This window comes from Gymnogyps californianus, chromosome 3 (genome assembly GCF_018139145.2).
Source record: "Gymnogyps californianus isolate 813 chromosome 3, ASM1813914v2, whole genome shotgun sequence".
In the NCBI taxonomy this organism is placed as follows: Eukaryota; Metazoa; Chordata; class Aves; order Accipitriformes; family Cathartidae; genus Gymnogyps; species Gymnogyps californianus.
In genome coordinates, this window is record NC_059473.1 from 53,618,056 (window position 1) to 53,636,677 (window position 18,622).

General features: G+C 36.3%; 1 protein-coding gene across 2 annotated transcripts in view; it reads left to right on the plus strand.

Moving 5' to 3' along the window:
- UTRN (utrophin) overlaps positions 1–18,622 on the plus strand; it is a 394,556-nt gene that overhangs the window by 357,623 nt on the left and 18,311 nt on the right. The window contains exons 66-69 of one of the 2 annotated variants that reach the window (XM_050894491.1): positions 7,786–7,922; positions 9,575–9,613; positions 9,854–9,919; positions 13,124–13,189. In XM_050894491.1, coding sequence (XP_050750448.1) covers positions 7,786–7,922; positions 9,575–9,613; positions 9,854–9,919; positions 13,124–13,189 — 308 coding nt within the window. The remainder of the gene's footprint in view (positions 1–7,785; positions 7,923–9,574; positions 9,614–9,853; positions 9,920–13,123; positions 13,190–18,622) is intronic. The other variant, XM_050894492.1, reaches the window with a different exon arrangement.

Genomic DNA, 18,622 nt, shown 5'->3' on the forward strand with positions numbered 1-18,622 from the left:
TAGAGCTGATTTCCAGTAGCGTTACAAGGTTCTGTGTGTTCTTTTATTAGCAAAAAATCATTGAGTTATTTGACTGTCTTTTGCTGTAGTAGTTGGGCTTATTACCTGTGTTTTCCCTCTCTTTTTCATCCAATGTGTTTCCCGTAACAGAATTCAAATTCTATTAAGTAGTGTTTTCACTTCGTTATGATCAGATGAAACCATAAGTTATGTTAATTTATTTTCATTAATTCTGTAACCTAATGTTAGGATTTGATTGATAAATTGGTATGCCAGGCTACATTCTGAAGAAATTTTTTTGAAGTAGATTTGTTGTTTTTCAGCCAGTTCTAATGTTTGTTATATTCTGTCACCAGTTTTCTCTTTCTGCCTCCTCTTTTCAGAGGTCATTTTCTGGTTTTGTTTTATACTATTTTTGTGGTATGACATAGGCCCAGTTTTGCCCATACTCACATGACTGTTCCAACCCTCAGGATCTGGAGGTCTACGGTGTTTTCTTTCCTTTATTAGACATCATTAAAAATACGGTGATACTGATTGTTTACTTGCCTTCTTAGCCAACGTAACCCAAACAATCTGAACATGTTTGAGACGTATTTTTCTTAGTTTCACTTTTTTTTTTTCCTTACAAAGTTCTCTCAAACCTCATCTTTAGTTTATATCATGGTCATGGAACAGAAATGATCTTTGTTAATGCCTATAATATACAGAAAATTCAGAAATGAAGGTGTAAGGTGTGTCAAAATAGATAATACTGCTGGTGCTCAGAATAAGATACCCTTCCTGTTGCATTAGTCAAATACAGGTTACATCTGGTTCAGGGTACGGTACTGTCCCTAGAACAGGATGGTATATTTCTGATGACTTCTAGGTTTTGTCTGAAGCAGCAGATTTGATATCTGAGAGAAATTTTCAGTTCTTGTTAAACATGTTCACGTTATGTAACTGTTAGCCATTTCATTTACAAGTAAAGACTGTCGTACAGAAAAATATATTCTGGAAATGGCTGGAATCCCCACTATCCCTGGGACTAGGTACAGCTTGTATTATAATGAAGATTTCTGTTACCACTGCAAAAAGAATATGGTTTTAAAGCAATATTAAGTGCAAAATAAGGTAACCTAAGGGCAAAAGTCCCTTCTTTCCATGAAATATGGGAGGGATGAGGTGAATCCGCTATGGGATAATAAGGGGAATAAGATGACATTCTTGGTTAAAGTGAGTGAAGGAAGGCAAGTGCGTAGGAGGTAAAGGAAGGAAATTGAGGCAGGTTAAAGTAGAGCAGAATAAGAGATGGCATATAATTTAAGTGATGCATAAAATTAGAGGTCCAGCACTGACCCCCATTAATTTGGAAGCTGAATACGGGAGTTGGAATTTTTCTTGCGTCCTGCTGTAAGTACACCCTGCTAGCTCCATTTCCGTAAAAAGAAATGACCCATTATATGAACAGACTTCTTATATGCCTGTTTGACTTCCATAATCAGTACCTACATGCAATCCATTTTAACTAATCTCATCTGAATTAGGTCAGGAATAAAGAATTGATTTCACAAACAGAATCCAGTGTTATTTATTATTACTATTTTTAATAATGCACTATGGTTGGTGTACTAATTTGTTGCTAAACCTCTCTACATATTGAACTCATTTAATGCAATATAATACTCAAGAATTGCAAAATTCTTTGCAGTAGGTTAGTAGAATAGCTTATATGTTTAGATGGAATAATGCCTGAAATTAATAGACCCAGCATAGAGCTGGGTCTGTAAAATAAATAAATAAATAAAAAGAAGGTACCACAAGCCAATGAATTGTTCCCTAGAATCCATTATGTTACGACACAGCCTGAATAGGAAGAGTGCATCTACTGTACCTTTTCAACCAAATTCAAAGGCTGCTGACGTTAAAATGTTACTTTTGTGGCTGGTGTTGCAAAGCAGAGTACAAACATGTGTACTCATCAAACTGCATTAATAAAATCTAGCTTCTCTTTCTTACTGTTAATGTTTATTAATACATTAATATCAAGAATACTAGCAATAATTAGGAAAAAAAATGCTTCCCCAGTTAATAAAGCTGGCATTTAGAACTGGAGCTTAGTCACAGATGGAGGGAAGACCTTTTAATTGTCTTCAGGTAAGCAGTTCAGTCTAGGGTATGGAGAGATTTCTCAGAAGCTCAGTTACTTCTACTTAAATTTAAAATAATTTGGAGAATGACTTAAGGAATCTATTTTTAAAACTAAATTTGTAAGGGCACAATTCTCTGTTTTAATGAGTTTCACAATATTTGCATCAGGTGAGAATTGCTTCATGATTTCTGAATAGGGCTATTTACACCAGACAGTTATGTGTAGTTATTGCATCCTAATCTGTAATGCCATTTAGCGTTCATCCTAGTTTGCAATTTAGTTTTCTTGGTGCTGGAAGTGAAAAAAATTCATAATAATCACTTTGATTATGTCTTTTTTCTTTCATTCAGGATTTAGAGATGGGTGGGGTAAGGAACTGAAAACATTACTGTCTCTAAGTAGTAGAAATGCAAAGTTATTGTAGTTATTTTTTCACCTTTAAATAGTCTTTCTCTGAAAAGATGGAGAAATAAGATTTTTTTGATTTAGAATTTTACACAGAGATGTGTAAAAAAAATTTGTAAGATTTTTCCTAGCATCTAATTCAGGATTACTCTTACATAAGTACCTACATGATTTATTTTTAGCTTTTTTGGAACGGAAATTCTCTTAGAAGTGGTACTTGTGTTATATTAATGTGGCTTTCTGTACCAACGGGTCCTTTGAATTTCAGATGGAAATAGTTACTGCATCAGTTTTCTTTCTCCAAACTGTTTCCACTTCACAACTCCTATATTCCACAGTAAAACCTTAAAAGCAGCTTTTCTGAGGTAATGTACAAATATCAGATCAGCAGTTCTGGAAATTTTCTCATTGCAAGTAGTCTTACTTCCTGACCTCAGTGAAAGTATAATCGGTTTTTGTAGTTCTGTGCCACTACACCCGTGTGGCACAGCTCTTTATTTTGGGAACTGGTTTTTTTGTGGCCTTTCTATACAAAACGATGGCAGCAAAGGTTAGCCCCTTCATCTTCCAGATGACCAGAATTTTATTTCCCTGAAAGAGCTCAGAACATGATAGGCAAGACGTTAGAAATTATTGGTTGAATGATAGTTCACCCTAGACTGAAATTTTTTTCCAGGCACAATAAAGCTTATCTGCAATAGTGCCTGTTAAGACTTCTCCTCTAGGTAAGTCATCTGAAAATTTAATTGCTAATGACATCCAGAGAAGACAGATACATTCCTGAACATTAAGCAGCCTCAGTGTTTTATAAGCAACAAACTGACATAAGTCAGTGGTTTCATCTTGACATGCTTATTGGTGCACCAAACATGACGCTTCACTGTTAGCAAAATGGGATTGTTTTGTGGGGAAGATGAAAGAAAGCAGCAAGAATGGTTGAATCTGGCTGTTTCAAATGCAGAACATCGCTTCCAGCTGTGGAGTTCAGAGATTACTCTTTGCCTTCAGAAGAATAGCGCTCTGGTCAGGGTAGTCTTCGATATCTAGCAGCTGGGCGATGTGCTTTCCTCTAGGTCTCACAGTTGCTCAGATAGCTGACTTATGTGATCTGCTAGCCTTTTGCAACTTAATTTGTTAAATTCTGAGCTAAGTTAGTTACTCTTGAAATTACAGCTTGATTTCATTGGAGTAAACCACAATACACACACAATTTATAATCAGTCTCTCCTCTTGGTGAGAAATTGCTATTTCAAAATTGCCCATATTGAAAGTGATCACAGAAGGGTAATCTTCACAATGTTACACAGTGCAAACATCACTGATGTGGCAGTGACAGCCATAAATACAGTTATTATACCTTTAATAACCTAATTTTTGTGGTATCCTATCTCATCTCACATCCCCTCTATCAAGGGATGTGAGATGCTTTTAAAAGGGTGGGTGCTTTGTTGAATGGGAATGAATGTATGCACTTAAGCATGTGTTTAAGTTTTATTGGTGAATTGCATTCTTAAGTGTCAATTTCTAAAAAAATAATTAAAGGAATGAAGTATCTGTCTCTTTACCCCACATCCTATGCAGGGGAGTTTCCCACCCTCCCAGTGGTACCTAGCTGACAGCTGCTTTAAGGTGCAGCTATCGTCATACCTGCACATATCGTAGCTGTTACCATAAGTAGGTCTAAGAATTTTGTTTTCTGCCAAGAACAGTCAGGCTCATGGTACAGATTCTACCCAATATTACAGATAAATAAAATGTCAAGAAATAAAAATACGGAGATGTAAAAAAGTGTTTGGTTTGGTTTTTTTAAACCACAAACCTTAAAATTTACTAAAGCATTTGAAGAGTATCAAATGGTATCAAATTCAGGTATCTCTATGAGGGCTTCTATTAAAGAATAAACTAAAATCCTTTTAAACAACATAGGTGTTCTTTTATACTGTAAATTTTGCATCGCTGAGCATGTCGTCTTATACAAAATATATTTTCTTGGAACTTGCTTGATTATTGTGTATTGAATGTCTGCGTACATTTCTCTCCAGCTTCCTCCTAACCCATGAATGTCTGTCTGGGGTTAATGACAGCATTCATTAGTGAGGTTCACATCTCTTCTGGGAATCAGTTTCTATGTGTATATTAGAACAGCTCTTGGGTTTTGTGTTAGATATAATATAAGAAATGTAATTCAGAGAATAATGACTTAGGTGCAGACTAGTCCTTTTACACAGGTGGGAGCAGTGAAAGGAATGGGAAATTGTGCTTTCATTATTACTTTATTATTTTTTCTTTGAAAAAAGAGAATAGTGAGAAATAAATGTATTTATTAGAAATATATATTATTTATTCACATATGTTTTATATATTTGTTTATTTATTGTAATTTTTATATTATTTAATTTAGAGCTCTCCAACTGTTTTATTACATTCTTGGTAGTACTTTTTCCCAATGAAGACTTGTTCTATTTCTAATATATTAAAAATATATACCAACTGGTTTTCTAACCTACATATGAAAACCATGTTTCAGCATATTCTGGTTTTTCCACTGCTTTCCACGTAAATCCCAGTTTTTTAAATTTGTGTTGGTTTACAAGGAATTTTATCTGGTTTTAATTTGTGACTTACGACTCCATTTATGCCTGGCTGGTATATTGAAGAGTGCTAATGCCAGTTTGTCAGTTGTTACAGATTTTCTCCTTGAGACCTTCCACTACAGATGGTTTTTTAGTTATTTATGTGTGCCAGCCACGGATCTTAGTTATTCCTTCCTGAACTTTGTCTTGTTCTAAGAACTGAGATTTTAAATTGAGTTTGAAAGCATGGTCTTTTTGGCTGAAATTTTCAGTGAAGGAAAGGATTTTTTTCTTTGCTTTTGAAGTAGTTCTGTAACTACGGTGGTATTTGTGCTGTTGACTTGTGTGGAAATAGTCAAGATGTCATGATGTAAGCAAGTGTGCAAGCTACCTGTTGGTTTTAATTTAGTAGATAGATTCTACACAACGGTGCCTGGCTATTTTTCAAAAGTAAGTGTTATAGTACATCTCTCTTGGCATGATTTTGGATTGGATCGTGTAGTGTGGTTATATGCAAAAAACATAGAAGAAATACTTCTGAGAGTTGCATCTTAGTTGCGTGTAAATTAAAATAGTTCTTCCAAGTCTCCTCAAATTTCACTGGTTAGTATTTATTGTCCTCAGTCAGTACACAGTCATATTAGTCTTTCCAAGGAACTGGGTCAGGCTGTCATACCAAATAAAGAATACACCAGAGGAAGAGTTTGGCAGCTCAGTAGACATTTATTTCTGCAATGTGTAGGTACTAAAACTTTCATTCCCTGGCCTTGGGACAGAGTTCCATCTGCTGGAGTTACTGTTGCGTGAGAACAAGCAGCCCTTTGGGCTGCCTCACGTTCCTTGTTTGGATGATGCAGTGATTGGAGCAGATGCTTTCCAAGAATGATTTTGTAAGCCCTTCCTGAATTTACCTGTATTAAAATTCGGGGGTTCAAACACCTCTTAATCCCAGATTTGCTCAGTTTGTTGTTACTTGTTAAAGCCACATGTGAGAAACTCTCACCAACATCAGTTTGATTATCTACAATTTTTATTGCTCATCTGATCTGCATTACAGAGTTTGTAACTGCATATATTATACATACATTAAAATACATAAGTGAATAGGGAAGTATTTTTATGTTTTGACAATAGAGAATAAAATCAGAGAATAGTTTCCCTGACCTGCTTCTAGGCCTCTTTGTAGTACATAATGGAAGAAATTTACAAAACTGAAAAGTCTTTCACTCTGTTTTCCCTATGGATATCCATCCACTTTGGCATCCTTTTATGTTAACAGGCTTCTCCCAAAGCAGAGGGTACAAAAATACAATCTGGAGTTTGTTACAGGGTTTAGGCTGGAAATCTGTAGGAGCCATTGCAAATCTTCAGCTAATGCAGGAGGTGAATGGCCACTTTTTCTTTAGTGCAGTTGCAAGAGGGAATGCTTAATAGTAACTGCTACATGTGATGGGGGCTGTTCTGTTTAAGTACTGAGTACAGTCTTTAGCACATATACTTTAAAGGCACACCATATACTATTGTTTCTTCCTGCAGATCTCTTTATTGCCATTTTCACCTTGTATTTTATGCCTGTGCGTTTTGCTTGTATCCCTGCTATTCTAGCATAAGTTAACTGAATAGTACTACCAAAGCAGTGCTGCCATTATTGCTGTGATTATTTTCAGTTAAATTGATTTTCAAAAGCAGTTGCATCAATTTTAATTCTGTTCTAAAGAACACAGTTAATTTCATGTGGGGGTGAGGGATGGGGCTAAGCACTTGTCAGTTTTGGAAGAGGCTGCGTCAGTGGGGACCAGTAAAAAAGCTGCTGGGGGCGTGGGAGTTGCCGATTGTAACTTGTAAATTTAGAGTTGAAGAATCTTATGGCTAATTTTTGTAGTAGTCTTATCCCGCGATAGTAAGGAGGTGACTGAATCAGTCTGTGAGTTTGTTACTTCAGGCACTGATTGTTCTTATCAGGCCTGCCTCTGACTGTGCCTTTGAACAGTGCCTGTACAATGGCTGTCACTTCATCTGTGGGGGTTTTTTTGGCTCTGGAATGGTACAAATAGTGGCAGAATCCTGTAGGAAGAGATCTGGTAACTTGAGAAAATGCTCATTAAAAACTTGGCCATTGCAGCAGAGAAAGGTTTAGCACGTATTGCTCACATCTCATGATAAAGTTTTCCAGGTTAAGTATAGAATGGGAGGCAGTGAGTATTTTGTGGCACTTTGTGAATATAGAGGGCTGTGTTAGCTTTCTTCTTTTTTCTTTCTTTTTTTTTCTTTCTTTTTTTTTTTTTTTAAACAAAGCCATTACTGTTAGCTGTATTTTTTCAGTAGAGCCATTACAAGGTTTTTCTGTCTGTGGAGTGAGTCACAAGCTTCATGTGTATGAGTATACTGTCAAGATTGCTTTCAATGGCTAAGAGTATCCCCTTGTATCTGGCAAACTGATTTACCTTTTTTTATTTTTCAAAAAAAATTAAATTGTTGTGTTTTGTAAGACTGGTTATAAATATTTACCTTGAGACTTGAACCTCTTTCAGTTTTTCCCTAATTTATAAAGTAATTGGTATATCCAATGCATTTATTGCCGTTCTTCCTTGTATCCTTTTTCAGGACAGTAGCAGCACTATTATCTCAATGCTATTTAGGAATGTTCAATTTAATTTCTTTTAACTTTTTAAGACAACATCTGGGGAAGATGTACGGGACTTCACGAAGGTGCTGAAGAATAAGTTCCGGTCAAAGAAGTATTTTGCAAAGCATCCCCGACTTGGCTACTTACCTGTGCAAACAGTATTGGAGGGTGACAACCTGGAGACGTAAGCTTGATTGTAGAGTAATTGCTCCTGGGGTCACTGGCCTATTCCATTAAAAACAAAAAAGGGAAACCCAAGAAATAATCAACAGCAATTGTAGAGCCTTGTGCTGTATTATTTTCTATGAATTGTTTCGCATTCTTTGCAGATCTTGCCTGTTTATGGAAAATTAACTTATTTTATAGTTTGATTTTTTGTAAGCATTTTATCATAAAGCCGTGGACTTTAGCAGGTAATGTTGGAGGGTTGAATGGCTGTTTTACAGAGAACACTTTTGTAGCTTTGGGGAGACTGGGCTTTTGGAACTGCACTGCTTACTTGGTTATGTCAAAGTCCCTGGAGTTAGAAACCTCTGAGCTAATTAGGTTCCTACAGGCTTCAGAAATATAGGTGGCCTAATAAAAGAGAGCACTCTCAGTGTCTCCACAGTATTACTTATGGTGCTGGCAGAAATACTCCACTTTATTTACTTGGTAGTTGTCAGCAAAGGACACTCTTAAAAGAGTAAAATTAAGATGTGTTGACAGGGCGCTAGAAGTAGTTTCATGGATTGAGTCTCCTTGACATCCTGGAGTCTGCGGTACTACTGTATTGTCTGAACACAGCACCGCTTAGCTAGCAACAGCGAATGTGAAGCTTCAACATATATGCTCTGCTTGCATGCAACAGCCCAGTGCCATTGTCCATGCTCTGTTTTCATGACTGGAGGACTGTGCATTTTATTTACAATAAGCAAACCAAACCTGCTCGTTAGCAGTTTAAGAAACAGGAGGAAGTAATCTGAAAACTGGCATTATTGATGGCCTGGCTTCTAAGGAAGCAACACACATTCAAATGTTAAAATGTTACTCACCGGGGCAGTCTTCAGCTGCCACCAACACAGGAAAGCAAAGCTGCTTTGATGTGATGGAAGTTTGCCAATGGTGCCAGAAATTGGAATGTCAAAGCTGCAATCATAGGTCAGGATAAAACTCTCTTGGTCCAGTCATGTGGGAAATATACAGATAAATTGCCAGCATCGTGCTGAGGAAACTGTTGGTATTGCCTGCAGGTGGCAAAACTCAGTAATACGTTCCTTTAAATAAAAAAATAAAGAAAGTAAAAAATCCTGAATAGTTACTCAAGTGTCGGAATGTAATACAATATGTATTTACCTCTGATTATTTTTATGCAGAAGGAAAATAAGCACTGATAACTTTGACTTATGGTGAGGTTTTTTGTTGTCGGTGGTGTTTTTTTTCCCCCCTCAATTTTTTTTTTTGTAAATATATTTTCTAGTTAGTTTAAAATGAAAACTCCGGTACTTGAGCAGAATTTAAATGAACTGATTATGGTTTACAAACTGCAGTTCAATCAATAACACTGATTTGGTATTTTTTTAAAAATTTATTTTTATTTAACAAAATGAAGCATGTAAGTCAGTCTCCTGTCTCTCCATGATACATGGCAGTATCTGTTGCTGTCTCTTTTCTACATCAATTGTTGCTGATTCAAATAATTGGGGGGGGGGGGGGTGCTGGTTGAAATATTTTGTGTTTCTCCAGCTTTCTCTTGCTTAAATGGCACTAAAGTTTTTGTTTCATAGTTTCTTTCTTTCTTTCTCTTTTTTCTTTTTTTTTTGTTTTTTTTTTTTTTTTTTTTTGTCTTCCTTACAGTCCTATCACTCTCATCAGTATGTGGCCAGAGCAATATGAGTGAGTATGCAGAACCCCTTTGTCTGGAAAGCTTAGTATACTGGTTGTTTTCTTTTAGCTCAGTTGTGGCTAATCTCATGTGCATGAGCTATAGGGCATGGCTGACCCAAAGCAATAACTCCCTCGGCAATATTGTGAATTTATTTATTTGTCATCAGTCTAACTTACTTTAAAAATAATGTCTATATCATAAATTGCTTTAGACACCATTAATTTTTATTTATTTTTTTTTTAAACTAGTCCTTCCCAGTCTCCACAGCTGTTTCATGATGACACGCACTCCAGGATAGAGCAGTATGCTACTAGGTAAGAGATGCACAGTTTCTCGCCAGTACACTGCATTTTGTGATTGATTCCTGCAGATTTTAATATACTCCACTGGCAGGACATTATTTATTAAAAAGATATAATTCTCTGTACTCAGAAGTAAGTCAAATGTTTTTAAATCATTAGCTTCTGAATACAGTCATCTTAAATGTAAAATAGATGCATTAAATCTATCGTCTGTCATACAGAATGGAAACTTGCAGAATTACTGAGCGTTATTTCTAAAATGTGCTGTTTTCCTTTTGTTTCTTCATTTTTAACATTTGAAATAACCTGAACTTGTTGGATTTATATTTTTTCCCTGTAGGATTTTAGATCCAGAGTTTCATTTTCTTCTGTGATAGGTTGACACTATCCATTACCATTGACTTTTAGCAGAGCATATAATAATTAGAGATGTTTTATGTTCTGGCTTTTATGGGGTCACCCTAGTCCTTTCATGATAAAATGTCTGTTATGCCAAGTCCATCTCAGTGCTTCTGTGTTTTGTTGAACTCTCTTCTGTACATTCAGAGCCAGTAACTGTTAAGCACTAACCAGAGGTACCCTCTCAAAAATAAGTAACACCACCCAACTTTTAGGCCACAAAGAAATTGATCCATATTACCCTGGGAACTGACTTGGGTTTGCTTTGGGTGTTTTTATTGTTGTATCTGATCTCCACAACAAATAAACAATGTTAACTTTTTCAGCTTTTTGAATAAAAATTCAAAGCTTATGTTTAAGTTAACTGAATTCTTATTTATGGGCACCTTAAGAAAGCTTCAAAGCAGTTTGTTAAATACCTAGGATACCCAACACCTGATCTTTGCACCGAGGGAAAAATAGGGCAGAAACTAATGCTGAAGGCCTGCCTACCGTCAGCCTCAAGTTTTTTTTTTTTCCCCCCCAACAATGAATATTTTCATCCTTCGTTAGTAGCATAGTACATAGTCAAAGGCAAAGTTGTAGTGCTTTTCAATTATTTGGAACATGTCATTCATATAGATCACCCAACATTTCTTTGAATCTATAACTTAGGCCATGCTGTAATCAATTAAAACCCATGGAGCAAATAAATTAGACTTCTCTAGAAAGATGCGAGAATTTTCTGTCTCCCTATGTCCTTTTTTCAGCCTGTGGTGCCACAATACTGTGGCTTTCTGTGCCCAGATGAAGCTCAAACTTGGGACTTGCATTAAGGATCAAGGGACATCCTAGGTGCAATACTTGTTTTCCCTCTCCTCCCACTCAGCTCTTACCAGTTCTGCTCTGGATTACACTTGCTGAAGATGGACCATGCACTGCTCAGGGCTCTTTTAGGATACAAAACTAAATCTGTACCTGCTATGTGCAGACATCCGTTAGCAAAATCACAAACTTAAATACTAATTACTATGTAAGTAAGCTGTCTAAAACTATTCAAGATGTTTTCTCCTCTAGTAATAATATCTAAAAAATGAAGACATAATTCTGTATCTTTCATATAATTTTTATTGTGTGCTTTCTAGTTGGATCTGTTATTATGCGTATTTCACATATAAACTAGTAAATATTTTTTATTGTTCTGATCTTTTCAGCTAAGCTTCTTTCAAGAAATATCAGGACTTCCCTAATAAGACTGTGCCCAGCAGAAACAGTGTATTAGGGCTTAAAACCTTTATTGCACTGATTGAAGAACATTCAACTCTCAGTTTTCTGTTAACAAAGTCCCCTACCTGCAATCAAGCACTGTCTCCCCATTCTGTTGTGCTGTGTCACCTCTGAGTTGCTTCGAATTCCCTTTCTCAGCTTTCAGTTTGTATCCTGCCTTGAAGGCTCTTCGCAACTAGAGTCCCTCCCTGTCTCCCTCTGCTCCCTGATCAGGGCTGTCTCCTGGTTCCACATGCTATTCCAAGCAAATCCTCACTAAATGATAGAGATTGAAAACATGATGATAATGGTAGAATCTGCATTTGTGAGTTGGGATATCTATTACTCACTAAGAGATTCAGGGCAGGCTCTCCTCTCTGAAAAATACTGGGGTTTGTACTATATGACAAAGGGACTATGAAGATTAATTTCGAAAATTATGTTTCATCAAAGACTTAAAGATGCTGAGCTAAGCAGCATTACAAAGGTGACTTGTAAGCATGTTACTCACCATGAACTTGATCTGTTTGAGATGCCCCAGAGCAGAGATGATCTGAATGTCTCTAGTCACTTAGGAGCTTGTTCTTCCCTTCAGGGGAGTTGTTGGAGCACAACATCACACCCCAGCCATGGTGGGATGAGGCAATCAAGACAACTTCATCCTGTGTGTGCTTTTGTTTATCCTCCTTCAACCCTGAGGAATATTAACAAATGTACAGAGGGGCAAGCTTGCTCCATGCTAAAAGACGACACCAGCGTTCCCATTTCTTTAGGGCCTTGCACAATGCCTTCAAAAAGAAGTTTGAAGATGTCTATAATAATGCATAACACACTTGCAAAAATATGTGTGAAATTAAGATATCTTTATAGTAAAGGAAATAGCTGTATGTGGTGCAGTCCAATGTATGTGCACAGCATTGAGTGTTCCTAGATTTTTATGTGTGTGTCTTACGTACATAAGGTATATCTTTCCTAGAAACTTGAATAGACAGAAATTTTCTGCTGCGATTTTAAAGAGCTGTATGGCCTTGTATATATAGTATAATAATCCAGTCCTTTTAGATTAATTCCTTCCAAAATGAGGAACCATAGGCAATGACTCCCTGTAATTACACTGGGTTTTGTGTTGTTTTCCAGGACTTGTCTGTCCACAGTGTGATGTTATTTGCCAAGCATAATTTCAGATGTTGGATGTGCTATATTTAAAAAGTATTCATCCTCTTTTGTTAGTCCAGCTTTATAAAATTCAAAAAGAAAACCATCTGCGAAAACATCTCTTTAACTAATTTTACCATGAGAGTTGTGGTGATGCTAATGATAATTATACTAGAGATAGAAAATATACTTGTTCTTTGTTGTTTGGCAAGTAGAATTAGTTAATCATAGCACAAGTTTCTCATAAAAGTCCTCTGGATTATAGGTTTTTGTCACAAAATCTAGGAGTTTATTCCTATTCATGTATACCAAGATTGCCATATCTGAGCTGTTTCTAAGTAGAACTGATCTTCATACTGCCTCTGTTTAATTGTGCAGCATGTTCTCTGAAAGTCGTGGTCTTTCCCTGCCTTTCAGACTCGCGCAGATGGAAAGGACCAATGGCTCCTTCCTCACAGACAGTAGCTCCACCACAGGAAGTGTGTAAGTAACCCATACTCGTTAAGGCTGCCAGGAACTTTGGTTATAGATGTATGGTATAATCTTCATAAGTTGTAACACAGGACTTAGTCCCAGTGAAAGTAGCTAATAAGTATGACCCCAAGGATGCCTGCATAAATTTAATTATTCCAAGCACCAATTGTATAAATTGGTGATGTTCATTTGATGTTGTAAGGGAACTCTTACATTACTTTACATTTGTCAGCCATTCTGCTTCAAAAGTGAGGATATTTCATGTGACTGGAAAAAGGTCACAGCTCTATAGGTTCTAGTTTGTATTCCTTTTCTGCTTTTATCATAGTATAAAAGAAAAGAAATCCCTCTATGTCAAAGTGGACAATGGAGTGGGTCAAAAGCTTGTGCTAACTCCCAGGACAATTTTCTCGTTGGAAAAAAAAATCATCTATATTTTGAAGGTTCTGCAGAGCCAGAACAGTGTTGGTACTTCTTGTTTATATTTCAGTTAGCTGGCTGCTGATCCATCTGTTTGTACTTGGGGATATAAACATAGTCCTACATTAATTTTATCAACACCATCTTCTTTTTTGAATTATGTGTGTCACTTTTATTGTAAAAACCTTCATTAAAATGCATTGATGAACCTGGAAAGCAGGTTCAAACCCTTGAATTACTGATGAATTAAATACAATTTTTTTCAATGTAAAAATACATGAATGTTTTAACCTCACTATATCATCAGTTCTGTTAATTAAATCAGTGTTGTAGGACTCTGCCTCTTTTAAGTTATTAATGAATGTCATCAGCATTTTTAAAGAGGAAGCAGAAATTGTTCTTGTTCAGCTTTAGTTAGAAAATGCTATTGTTCTCAATAATACTTTCATTTACTGTTTTAAAATCTAATAGTGAAATTATTCTATGAATGTACTAACAATTTGAGATTTAAAATACTTTGCTTCAGAGAAGCACTTGACCACCATTAAATGTTTCCTCTTTCCTGCTTAATTAACCCTATTTACGTAACTAATAAAACTTTTTTCATGTGTAACTGTTTTCATATGTTTCTGTTGTTGGTACATTCACCAGTGAGAGAAATGCAGCCAAAATAGTCCTTTTTGATTTCCCTTCCAAAAAAAAAAAAAAAAGAGCAAACATACTGTCATTTGGCAGAAAAGCTGAAAACTTGAAGGCAGCTAAATGCTCATACACTTGATTGAGATGTTTATTTTGCAATTAATGAGTCTACTCATATACAAAGACCAAACAACTATCCATCCCAATGGTAAAAGGGGGTGTATATGCTTAATTTTTACTGACAAATTAGCTGTTGATTTTAATGCAATTTTCCTGCTCGCTTATAAAAATGACCTTTATTTTAAGAAAAAGAATGAACATAGTGAACTTGTGTACCAACATGTGAGAGGGATGTCTGAATTTGGGTCTCAGTCCTGTTGTCAAAAGGGGACTGTTACACAAACAAAATATGCAGAGATTTAGAGGCCAAGGAGGGCAAGAAAGTAGCTTTGTACCCAATGACACCTTCTGTTTTATTTGCAGACAGTAATGCATGCTTTCATTAAGGTAAATACTGAAGTACTCACAAAATTCTGGAGAACTGTGGTTTAAAGTTTGGAGTTAAACTATTATAGAATCATTTAGGCTGGAAAAGACCTTTAAGATCATGGAGTCCAACCGTAAACCTAACACTGCCAAGTCCACCACTAAACCACGTCCCTAAGCACCACATCTACACGTCTTTTAAATACCTCCAGGGATGGTGACTCAACCACTTCCCTGGGCAGCCTGTTCCGATGCTTGATAACCCTTTCAGTGAAGCAATTTTTCCAGGGATCTACAGAGCTATGAAGTTTGGATCCCAGTTTGGATCATAAGTTGCCTACAGCTATAGTTCAGCTCTATTCTTATTGTTTAAATGCAGTTTGACATAGAAATGAGCATGGTGTAATCATTCTATATAGACTGAATTTGAAGGAGCAATTTGAAATTTGGATGCACATTTTTTCAGCTCAGATGCCCCTGCTGTAAACCTATCTGAGCAAAATCTCATTTTCTTACTACCGTACTACTTGTGCACCCAAATTTCAAATTGCTCCTTCAAATTCAGTCTATTTTAAACTTATGATCCAATGTTCTTTTGAACATCCAGGAGATTATTACTGGTTTGGAAATCAAATTCTCTGCTTCTCATAATTGGAGTTCTGTCCTGTGATCTTAATTTTATTGGTCCTCAAGAGTCCTTCAGTTTACTGTGAACCTAGAACAGAGGCATAGTTGCACTTAATATTGGAAAGTTACTGCTTTGGTCTTGTCAGGTTCACAAGTTCATCAACAATGCTTTTAACACTCTTCATGCTCCAAAGAGTATGTGTAAGAAGTTTCCTACATTTGAATGACAATAAGAGAACTTCTGCTGTCAGTTAAACGTCATGAGGGTTTTTTGCAGGAATGTTTTGCATTGCAATGAAGAAAACATTCTTCAAAGAAATTTCTTGGTTTTTAACTAACCTGTTGTCTTGAATGGGTTTATGATGACTTCTGTCTCCCTAACTAAGCTTTTCTAACCCTACCCTCCCCTAAAAGTATGTGAATTCCATTAAAGAACACATTTTCCTCAATTGGAAAAATACTTGTAGATAGCAAAAAAAAAAAAGTCATAGTCTCTACTGTAGTATGTCCAACTTCTTAACAAACATTCTAATGCTCTCATGCATGAGTTTTCTGGTATAAATACATTGAACAAAAATGTTTTTCTTTCATGTCGTCTTCTCCATACATTAGGGAGTTGTAAATGTTTAGGCTAGACTATTGTGATGAATTTTCTTTGGCTTTAATTCATGCAAAAACATCTATCTCTTTAAAGCAGACTGGCATCTTCACAAGTGAAGATGAGCATAAGGTAAAAATGAAGTCTTTGCAACAAAGAATGATAGTGTCCCTAACAGAAAGCTATGCCTCAATTTGACAAATCATGGTGTAGCAGAATGAAAAGACAAAAGAATTGTTAGGAAAATAGGACAAGAATGTTACTCTCTTATTCCTGTAATGTACAAACTATCCTATCTAGCCCATACTGAAGTTAATTGGACTGGACATAGTATAAATACTTTCTGTATAAATGTGAATGTTTAATAGCTGTTTTCTGATTAATGCCTTTACTGCCAGTTATCTTTATGTCTGCAGCACTGTTGATGCCACTTCACACTCAACTGAAGGCAGAGTTGGAATATATCTGAAATTTTATTTGTTAGGGAGCTGTGCACTCAGCTGTAGGAGTAGGAACAAGCAGTGAAGGCCAGTGGTACTTTTAGCTGGTGCTGCCACTCAATGTGTCGTAAATCAAACTGGAGCCCCAGTATGTAGTACCTGAATACTTTGACATGATGTGAGTGGTTAAAAGGCATCTTGTCACAATGAGAAATTAGTTCCACATGATGACAAAATTAGGAGAAGAACAAGTAAGTTAAAGACAAAGCATTTTGGAGTACCTTCTTGAACCTTATTCTAATATTTCCCATAGCATCAGTAGGTCAAGGTGCACTTTATTTGGACTAGAATGCATGGCGTTTAGTATGAGAGCCACAGGAAAAATTAAAATGATCAATGAAGGAGGTTCACAAATACCCACATCTTACTATCTGAAATCTAATTTAACAATCAGTTTTCTTAATCAGATAAAATAAAACACTGATGAAAAGTGACTGTCAGGAAATCTGAATTTTTCTTTCCACAGCATAGTCTTTATGCAAGGGAAGTTATATGCAACATTATTTGCCTCTTGCTACCTCCATGCATAATGAATGTTTTGGAATAGACCTCTTGAAAATATATATCCACAAAGAGAATAGGATATTTCAAAGGCCGTTTTCCCTGGGTTTCCTTGTTGGGGTGTTCTTTTCCTTTGAGGTGTACTTCTTTCAAGTCTGACCTCCTGGAATATCATTTTTACTGCTTTCTACTATGGTGAAATGCTGAAAAGGAGCTGCAGTCTCTGCTGTTGAAGGACTTTGTGTACTTCTAGCTTTTTCTCAAAGCACGCAGGGTCTTCAGGAGAATAACCACCAAGAAAGGATGAGGAATTTATTTTGATGTTGTGCATTTATTTTGGTTGCTGATTGCCATCGCCAACCAATTCTGCGGAAGAGAGTCCCGGATTCTCAAAATGAAAGTGTTTGCATAGCATAGAGCATGTGTCACTCCCTTGTGTTAAGGGGTTTGTAAGTTTCATTAAAAAATGAGGTTACACCTAATGCAAAGTCTTGACAGAATCTCAGATTTAACAGATTCAAATAAATATAATAAATCCAGCTTTACAGAGCCCTATTTTAAAAAAAAATCCATTTCAGATGACCTACATAGTTGTTTATAAACTCATTCATCATCTTAAAATATAGACAGCAGCTTTTTGATGCCTAACTAAAATAACCAGACTAAACTACTTGATCATGTGAACCTTTTCTGACAACATCAACACCCTTGCACAAAAGGAGGCTGTATGTGTAGCTACACTGTATTATCACTTAATATGTAAACAGTGTTTTGAAACCTGGATGATAAAGCTGTGTTCTCTCTCTAGTCTGCTTTAACACTCTATTTCTGTGCTCGCTGAAGGTGTGACATTGAATCGCCAGCACTCCTGGCTTAGTGCAGCCGTTTCGGTCGCAGCAAGGGGATCCTGCACGTTTTGCGGGGCTGTAGAAGCCCTGCTATGTACCACAGAGTTTGAAGCCCCAAAAGGGGTTACATCACCTTGGCAAAAATTTAGTTGTAAGGGGTGGGGCTTTTTTATCAAGATAGTTAAAGGATGAAGAAGTACCACGAGGTTTTCATTATCACATTAGGACCTGATCCAAACTCCATTAACTGCACTAGCCTTTGTTTTAGTTTAACTAGACTAATGCAAAATAACAAAGCGAGTGATGATGCGTTTCCCTGAGATCACTCAGGTAGTGGGGAAAGCAGTTAGAGGCTTTTTTTTCTGTAGGTGAGGAAAAAAAAAGGAGCACTGCTCTGTTTCTGTTTCAGCTAACACTCAGATATACCCTATATTTTTTGACACTTAAATGCACATACAAACCCAATTATATTTTAATTATATAGCTGTATTTAATGAAAAATTCATTACATTTATTCATTTGCATGGGAAGATCCGTATTGTCATTTCTTCTCATGAGTGTATACTGACTACAGCCAAAACAGATAAGACATAAGTGAATGTACATTATTTCCTTCAAACTTTCGAGTCATTGTTAAAAGCGGAAGAACTCACTAATTAGGTTCTGTTTTCAATTTTACATGTAAACTTTCTGCACACCAGTAGTTAATCACAAAAGATAGGATGAAGGAAAGTGATATGCAGCCAGAGCTCTGTGGAAGGATCTCTTCATACATGACTGTTTTTAACCTTTATATCATAAATGAACTTATGTGGAATAGAAT